This window comes from Vespa mandarinia, chromosome 9, assembly GCF_050613455.1.
Source record: "Vespa mandarinia isolate Hongniang chromosome 9, ASM5061345v1, whole genome shotgun sequence".
In the NCBI taxonomy this organism is placed as follows: Eukaryota; Metazoa; Arthropoda; class Insecta; order Hymenoptera; family Vespidae; genus Vespa; species Vespa mandarinia.
Window position 1 is genome coordinate 4,050,001 of NC_140818.1, and position 10,000 is coordinate 4,060,000.

Genomic DNA, 10,000 nt, shown 5'->3' on the forward strand with positions numbered 1-10,000 from the left:
TTAAGATAAAATAAAATGATTTAGTATACTCATTGTAGAGAATATATTCAATATATACGGTATGTAAAATTTATATTTTATTTTTTTCATTAATACGAATACATATACGCGAATACATTAGAACAAAGTTATCTCATTAAATTCGACAATCAACGCGAGCTTTCATTGTTTCGGCTTTTATGTCTTTGAGAGAAGTAGGGACAATCTCGGGACGTATTTATCGAAATGTCTCTTCGTTGAAATGAGCGAATGACAATATATACGGCAACCAAGTTCTAACTCTTTAGTATTAGATATTCTGACCATAAACTGAACATACATTCGTAAACAGCCATAGTTCATTAGTTCATTCACGAGTAACTCAAACATGAAATCATTCGTACGATCCATTAAGAAAGCAAACTAAACGATATTCCTTTGGTGAAACTATAGAAAAATTTGTATCTCCATCATTTATTTTTTTTTTTGTTTTTTTTTTTTTTTTATATATATACATAATATCTGTAGGAAAGAAGGAAAAAAGAAAAAAGAAAATAGAAATAAATAAATGATAAAATAAACTGAAATATCATTTACAAAAGATTATCGTAAACATAAAGTAGGAGGAAATTCTCACCTGAAAAATTCGGTTGCCCTTAGATCAGGAAGGGGTGGTGTTCTACCGCTAATAAAAGTGAACCTGCACTCTTGATGAGCTCCAATCATAGGGGTTGGTGGGGGTGCTCCCGTGTCGTTTACCATATCAGAAATCGGCGACGACATGGCACCGTGCTGGGCAGTGCTGCTGGATTGTACGTTGACCGTGCCTTTCGAATTATATTCTACGTGATTGGAATCGACCTTCTCCAATGGAAGAACGATTTGTTGCGCGCCGGAAGAATTACTTTGCGTGTCCTTCGACGTTGGCGCGACAGGTGGCGGCGACATTTCCGGTGGTACGTCTATCAAGTCAAAACTGTCGTCCGGTTGTTCTCCGTCCGTCGTCGTCACCTGCAACGATCGTTAGTTTTAATTAACTATTAATAAAAATTCATTGAAAATTTCATCGCAATTTATCTCCCTTTAATCGATAATCAAAGAAACTTTCATCTCTTTTTATAAACTTATTGTATTATTCTAGGTTTTTTTTTTTAATAAGCAAACTAAAAGATCAAAAAGGATAAACATATTTATGATATCATCCATTTTATTATTGACAAATATTTTAATACTTTTATTGATTGATTAAGAAAGTATTTTTTAAATGTATTTTTAAATCATAAAATTATGTTATCGCGATATATCAATTTCTTTTTTTGTTATCACGAAATAAAATAAATATAATATTATATATATATATATATATATATATATATATATATATATATATATTTAATGTACAGTAATATATAATTAATGTAAGTTAACGAAACGAAAGTTTGTTTGCAAGTGATCCATTCGAATATTATTTCAGAGGTACCATAAACTGAAATATTGTCCTATTGAAAAATGATCAGTGAACGACCTACATAAGCACGAAAAGAGGAGGGGAAGGGGGTGTATTAAATGTATTGGTTTTTTTTTTTTTTTTTTTTGAAATCATCAAACATAGCAACGAGCATTTATATTATGATAAAGATTTTCTTAATGGAAAAGTCAGGTTAAAAAATATATTTTGTTAATACTCTAACCCGTATAATGTGAATATGATTGATAATCGAACAGTTGTGGTACTTTATCACTTTTTACATTATATTTTAATTAATTATAAAAGAAATCGATCCATCATTATTATATGTCACGGGCATATCGTAATATAATAAAATAATATATTATAATACAACATTTTTCCTTCTAATATTCGATTTTATTAATCAATTAGTTATACTTAGGACACGTTATAATAACAATTAATAATGAAATAAAATATCTCGATATATTAACATTAATCGCTCATAGTGTATATTTTATAACTAATATCGTAAAGAATTATATCTTATCAGGGAAAAATAATTCCAACGATCGCCCGACCGACCGATCGACCAACCAATGAAATTTTCTAATACAGATTAAAATATCTCGACAATTATTATCTATATTTTAAAATGGTCATTCAATGATGACATTTTACGTCACTTATATATATACAAAGATTCGAGAATACATATAACGAAACGAAATTCTTAAGGATCGATGAGTACTCTACCGTTTTATGAGAAACGATGTAGAAATTTACTACCCAAGTTTAATTAAATCAAATCGGGAGACTTGATCGTGCTTTCTCGACGTTGCGCGTGAAAAAGGAAGTTTAATTCTCGTCGAGCAAAGCAAGCTCGCGGGTATCGCGCGTACGAACGAACGAGATGGAGAAGGATGAAGTGGGACAGAGTGGGACAGGGTGGTATAGGGTGAGATGAGACGGGGTGGTATAGGGTTGGACGGAATGAGATGGTATAGAGTAGGGTAGGAGGAGGTGGTATAGGGTGGTATAGGACGGGACGGGGTTGTATAGGGTGGGATAGGACGGGGTGGTATAGGGTGGAATAGGACGGGATGGTAGAGGTAACAGTTACTTTCGGAAAATTATTAATTTCTTGCTCGTAATAATAACAGGAAATTTCCTCAACCCTCCTCCCCTTCTTAACCATCAACCAAGCAACCAACCAAACACCCATCCACCTAACCATCTTTCTACTCTTTCTTTTCCCCTCTCTCTCTCTCTCTCTCTCTCTCTCTCTCTCTCTCTCTTACCAGAGCGTCACAGCACTCTGATGTAACCATGGAATATTAAAACGGTTCGCGCGGCATCCGTTTAAAATGAATTTCATAGAAGGCTCCCTTTAATCTTTCAACTCTTTGATTCATGCAACTTTAAGCTGGTAAATTCGAGCACTAGCAAGAGCACCGGGAATAATCGTTATTTTGCAAACAATGAATGTCACCTTCGTTACGTTTTTAACGTTCTCTCGAGTCACTTATGTACTTTCAACGAACGTACTAACTCACCTTTCATTATGATCGTTATTCTCTTATTTCTTCTTCTTTTCTCTCTCTCTCTCTCTCTCTCTCTCTCTCTCTCTTCTCTATTCTTTCTCTCTTTTTATCTATTTTTTATACCCACGAGAAAGAAGGGCTTTTCGATGGTACGGTAAAAAAAAGAAAAAAAAAAGGAAAAAGGAAAAAAGAAAAAAAAAAGAAAAAAGAAAAAAAGAAACAGAAAGAAAGAAAAAAGAAAAAATGAAAAAAAGAAAAAAAGAAAAAAAGAAACAGAAAGAAAGGAAAAAAAAAAAAAAGAAAAAGAATGCAGTTACGTGCGATACTCATGTCCTCTTTGAGAAGCACTTTTTATTATTTATTCAACGCTTACTATGTAACGTAACTGTTAAGAGAAAAGAAGAAGAGATGGAGAAGTATGTACATACGTTTGAGAAGTTATGAGGTTTTGAATGTATCAAAATTTTTTATTTAATTTTTGTAATGTTCCTGACATTTCGAATATATTTTCTCGCAATTATATTATATCGAAATTTAAACAGAGTTCTATTGGCAGAATTGTAATAATTTTTTACGCTCATTAATTTTTTACGTTCGTAAGTATAATTACTCGAAAGTATAATTTTCTAATCGAGCGTACGACTATCTCAATGAATTTTTATATCTGAACGATTTGAAATTTACATAGGATATTTAAAACGTTATATTATCATTGATTTTATTTGGAATTATTTCAATTAAAAAAAAATTAATTTTCATAGAGTACTTAAAAATCTTTTCGCTTATTTTCTTTTTTTTTTTTTTTTTTTTTTTTTTTTTAATATTTTCATCAAAATGTCGTCATTTCGTAACACAACAATTTTCCATCGAATATAGTTTCGATGGAAAATTATTGTGTTACGAAATACGTAACGACTACGTAAGAATTTTTTTATTTACTATAGTACAAACAAACGATATTTTATCATAATATTTTGGATTTTAACACTTTAAAAATATCTTTGATTTAACATTTATACCTGAAAGTATAATGGATTTTAAATTTCTCTTACAATTACCAAAATTACAATTATTAAAGAAATGTTAATTGAAAGTATTTTTTGTTTATTATTATTATTATTATTATTATTATTATTATAAAAATAGATGAACTAAAAATAATAACTAATAAAGTGTGTTTACTCTAGTATCCTATTATATATTGACGGATGCAATAAAAATACGTCATTAAATCTAGTGTTAATGATATACAAGATTATTTTTACTGAGTTATTGATTTGTTACAAAAAAAAAAAAAAATAAAAAAATAAAAAAAAATTGATAAAAACAGTCTATATTTGACGCTGTTAGAGTAGCTTTTCTCCTTAATCGGGCACAACGTTTCTACGTTAGTTCTCCTCTTTCTCTTTTCCTATTCAACCGTATCCTACGTTTCTGAAAGACTGAAACTAAGTTAGTGGGCTAGGTATGGTCGACTTGGAGAATCGTTTTCCATGTTACTTAGAAGTTAGTGTCAGCCGTTTAGAACTAGTTTCAGTAGGATATCCAATCGGATATCTTAACGGTCATAATAATAAAGTACGATGTTACATTGAATATTACATGAAACAACCCGAAGAAACTGCCTTACGATATCTCTCTACTATTACAAAACTGTCCTTAGAAATTTCAAAAGATAAGATCTTTTAGTGTTCGTGTTTGATCAAAATATAGATTATCTCTACTTACGATCTCGCAAGAACAAAACACGATATATAATTTTGAAATTTTATTATGAAAAATATATTTCAGAATAATAATTTACGTGAAATTTATTAAAAATTTTGAAACAAATTTTCTTTTCTATTTCTTTTCTTTCCTTTTCTCTTTTCTCTTCATAAACTTAATTATTACTTTAGTTTATAGGAGGATAAATATAGACACGGAGTGAATTTCCGTGTCAATTTTTGTTGTTATTATTATTTGTTAAAAAAAATATCTTCTTCGCCTGAAAAGTCATTCTATGAAATTTCTTATCTCAGAATCAATTATAGATCAATCGTTAAAGATAAAAAAGAAATAATTTATTTTTCTGGGATGATTCTTGCAAAGGATCCTTTGAGTGAGACCTATCACAAAAAATTAAGAATAATATTTCATTATCTAAACATTATTTGCAAAAATTTCAGGAAGGTCGGATTTGATGGAACGTAAGTAAAAAATTAAAAAAGGAAGAAATAAATAAATAAATAAATAAATAAATAAATAAATAAATAAATGAAATGTTCAATACGCGTATAAGAGAATAGACATTTGTTTCTATAATACCACAGTAAAAGATTAGTTAAAAAAAAAAAAAAAAAAAAACAAATGCGTAATAAAGGTATATTCAAAAAAAAAAAAAAGAAAAAAGAAAAAAAACGATATACGATAAACAATACCCTTTAATTATCCCATTATAATGTTACGATTGTAAATCAAACAAAAATCGATAAAGTAATATTCATCCCTAATTTTCATCGATAATTGCTCTTGTATCATTTGAATCAAATAATTGCGTCAATATTTCAAACGATTTAATAATTTCTGATATATAACACTCATGTTATGAATAACAAATAATAGGAGATACGTGCTAACGGGACAATCCAATCGCGTATATACTATTGTGGTATCATATAGTTATGTAACCAATATAAATTAGTTTCTATTAGATATAACACTGATATATATATATATATATATATATATATATATATATATATATATATATTGCGAATGATATGTCTCGAGTGAAACTTTATACCGTATTTATGCATTACGTTGGTTTTCATTTCGTACATTTATCTTTGATTTTTTTTTTTTTTTTCTACAACGATAATGAATTTTTAACTGAATTTTGTCTTAAAATTTATTATTAATTTTTTCTCAATATAAATGAATTTTTTTTTTTAAATTTTCCAAACTTCTGACAGAAATGAAAGATATATCAAATCATAAACAAAGTTCAATTGGCTTGTTGTTAAATAATGATAAAGCAAGAATAAAGGAAGATTCGCCATAATGAAGTAATAAACCATTCGATGTTAGTCCTTTGCAGTGGTCTTTACGGCAATATAGCTTGGTATAAGCAAGTATAAACTATACTTGTAACTTTATTACTATGGGGACGAGTATCTCTATTCTAATTTAAATAGACACTCGTGAGAAGGTTAGCTTAAGAGCCTGGAGATACCTCAGTGGACTAAAATAATCTCTCTTTGAACTATCGAGTTATAAACATGATAATTAAATATTGAAAACAGAAAAATAATTTCGTCGTTAGATTTAAATACCTAAATCGTAGAAATATTCTGAATATAACGATGATAAATAATCAGTAAAAAGTTGCAAGAGAGAAAGAGAGAAAGAGAGAGGGAGAGAAAGAAAGAGAAATATAAAATTTCGAGATAAAAATTCGAGAATTCTGAATTTTTTAATGAAACTATATTTTCACCTATATTTTTAAAACAAATAAAAATCCTAAAATTATATATCGTGTGACCTCTTCTCCGTTAATGTCTATCACAGTAATAATAATAGTAATAATAATAGTAATAATTAATCCGTAGCACCACAATAGCCTTAGTCATTTATTTAATTTTCATTTTAATAACAACAGTTCACATCTCATTGCACAATTCCATTATAAATTCTCACAAGGCCGCTTTGTGTTGGATTTGTCCTCACAAATGCCTTAAAGGACCAGGCACCTTGGCACTTGAGAAGAAACATATATACATAATAATAATAGTAACAATAATAATAATAATAATAATAATAATAATAATAATAATAATAATAATAATAATAATAATAATAATAATAATAATAATAATAATAATAATAATAATAATAATAATAATAATAATAATAATAATAATAATAATAATAATAATAATAATAATAATAATAATAATAATAATAATAATAATAATACTAATAATAATAATAATAATAATAATAATAATAATAATAATAATAATAATAATAATAATAATAATAATAATAATAATAATAATAATAATAATAATAATAATAATAATAATAATAATAATAATAATAATAATAATAATAATAATAATAATAATAATAATAATCCTAAGGGTTATAATTCTTATCAATTTTTTTCACGAGAAAAACTTTCATTAAATGCATCTTTGACACTCACAAAAAAACATATATGCATGGTAATAATAATAATAATAATAATCTTTTGGTGTTCTGATTCTTTTGTAATTATTTTGAATCTTTCGAGAAAAAGAAAATTCTTATTAAATGTAGTGTATCCATTTTTGAATAATTTCCAATTCTACCTTTCATGAAATAGGAAATATTCGAAATGAATACGATCATTGAAAAGTTCTAAATTGGTCCAATTGTACTTCCTTGATACCTCTCGAAGGAATTACGTCATTGTTAGATCCGACCATTTACGAAATTTCTATCAAAATACATCAATTGAATTTTACAAATTTCCTCAAATTATTGTGTGAAAGTAGAAAGATATTTTCAAAAGCTTTAAAGAATCGAGAATCTTTGATATTATTCATTATTACATTTAACGTGCATATGTAATTATCATTAGACATAATATTTTCATCCCTCTATCATTTTACCTATTTGAAAATTTCTATAATAATAATGATAACGATAATAATAATAATAATAATAATAATAATAATAATAATAATAATAATAATAATAATAATAATTGTTAATAATTATCACAAATCGATTGTATTAATTTTCGATTGTATTAATTATTGTAAATCTTAATTAACTATTAATCATTAAAGATAATATATATTTTATATGTAAGATATTTAATTATTATTAACTGTTATAGCATAATACTGAGAAAGAGATCTGCACTGTAGGTAATTTAAGCTCTTAGAACGGAACTTGATAAAGCATGAAATACGGAATTGGATAAAGTGCAAGAAAGTGGGGATAAGACACTTATGTTAGAGTTAGTCACGTTATTTTCGACGGTTACTTTCCTGACTCATCGAGCGTTCAATGATAAATTTATCGTTACGATATAAGAAAATATATTTATTAATAATCAAAGATAATAATAAGAATTTATTAATGTGATAAAGATATTCATTAAAAAAAAAACAAGACAAAAAAATAATAATAATAATAATAATAATTATTATTATTATCTAAATCGTAGTGATTAAAACGATTCGATACTATTGATTTAAATAATCATTGTTTCCATTGATTGAATAAATAATAATAATAATAATAATAATAATAATAATAATAATAATAATAATAATAATAATAATAATAATAATAATAATAATAATAAAAAGACAAAAAAGAAAAAACAATTGTCTCACCATAGTGACCATAGTGTTGGCGCTATCGGTACTGGTGTTGATCGTGGTCTCAGACGCTGTACTGGAACCCATGACCACGACTTTTGGCACCGTACGACAACTACGACTTCCACCAGCGGATTTGAAGTGAAGTCTACGCAAAGCGGAAGCCGCATGTGAAAGCAGGTCACCGTCCTTCGATGAAGAACTTTCCGAGGCTCCATGACGTCCTCCGCGAGATGGCTGCGACTGCGAATCTCCTGAATCACACCCGGTACCCCGTGAACCTCCTCCTCCTCCTGCTTCTCCTCCTCCTCCTCCTCCTCCTCCTGCTCCGCCGCTCCTCCCAGGGGAGCCACGATTCTCCAAACATCCCTGTGGACCAATAGGTTTTATATTTTTTGTTAGAACGTTTTCCTCCCTCTCTCCTCTCTCTCTCTCTCTCTCTCTCTCTCTCTCTTTCACTATCTTTTTCTTTTTCTCTCTTTCTATATCTCTATCTCTATCTCTCTCTCTTTATATATATATATCATTCTCTCTATCAATTTATCTCTATGTCTTCTTTCTTTCTCTCTATCTCTCTATCTCTCTATCTCTCATCCTATCGCTCATTCACGAGTTTTCTGCTTTCATTTCTTATCATCGAGAAAGGTTAATTTCACTATTACGGTCACCTTTATACTGCGAACGATCGATCAATCTAATGAGTAATTTTATACGCAAAAGGGATATTAAAACGTTGAATACATCCTATAACTATTTCTATTAGATATTGCCTGGTTATGAATTTTTATCGTTAGCAATGGATTCTAAGTGAATGATATGATAGGAATTTGATATTACAAATATGTGATATTTTAGAACGTAATGTAATAAACTTCTTTCACAGGTTTTGATCGATTTAAAGTTTGCTTACTGCGAAGATTCTGGGAGGATTTCTTACTCCATGAATAAAACTTTTGGTAATGGTTTATCTTGAGAACGATTTACGTTCTTAAATAGAAATTTTAATGTCATGATAGAGAACGTTTAATATAACGAAACATACGTAATAATATTTTTAATAAAATTACATAGAAAATATATATCCCCAAATATAATTATAATCGATGTAATTAATTATATTTGTAATAGACACTTTTCTTTTGGATATTGGACGAGAGGGGGAAGGGGAAAGGGGAGATATATTTTTTAATTTTACAAACGAATTGAAAAAAATTTCTTTTTTCTTTTCCTTTTTTTTCTTCTTCGTTTTTTTTTTCTCTTTGAGATAATTATACGAACGAGACAATGCACGTAACTGAGATTAATTTTGCGTTTAAATATTACATACGAGTGTAAAAAAAAACGTATTTCATAATTGTATTTAATTAAAAAATACAAAAAAAAAAAAGAAAAAATCGTTCGAAATGGAAGGACACGAACACTTAGGAAAGTAAGATGAAAGTGGTCAATTATCTAATTTTTATTATCTAGCCGTATATTATATTAATGTTCCAATAGAAATACGAATATTAATTAACAAAAGTAAGAGAATACAAATATCCCCATCGGTATTCGAAGATTTTCTAATCCCATCTTAGTTATCGATCCTTGCGTACTTGGAAAGGTCGGATGCGATTTTAAAAATTATTAGAATGGAGAAGACAAGCCGATCGTGTGGAAAAATTCTCATC

The 10,000-nt window shown here is 28.0% G+C and overlaps 1 protein-coding gene across 8 annotated transcripts in view; it reads right to left on the bottom strand.

Annotated features, from left to right (window-relative positions):
- LOC118443277 (uncharacterized) overlaps window positions 1-10,000 on the bottom strand; it is a 122,289-nt gene that overhangs the window by 55,785 nt on the left and 56,504 nt on the right. For all 8 annotated transcript variants that reach the window (XM_085659171.1, XM_085659172.1, XM_085659174.1 and 5 more), the window contains 2 exons: window positions 8,346-8,699; window positions 617-990 (listed from right to left, as the gene is read on the bottom strand). In XM_085659171.1, coding sequence (XP_085515297.1) covers window positions 617-990; window positions 8,346-8,699 — 728 coding nt within the window. The remainder of the gene's footprint in view (window positions 1-616; window positions 991-8,345; window positions 8,700-10,000) is intronic.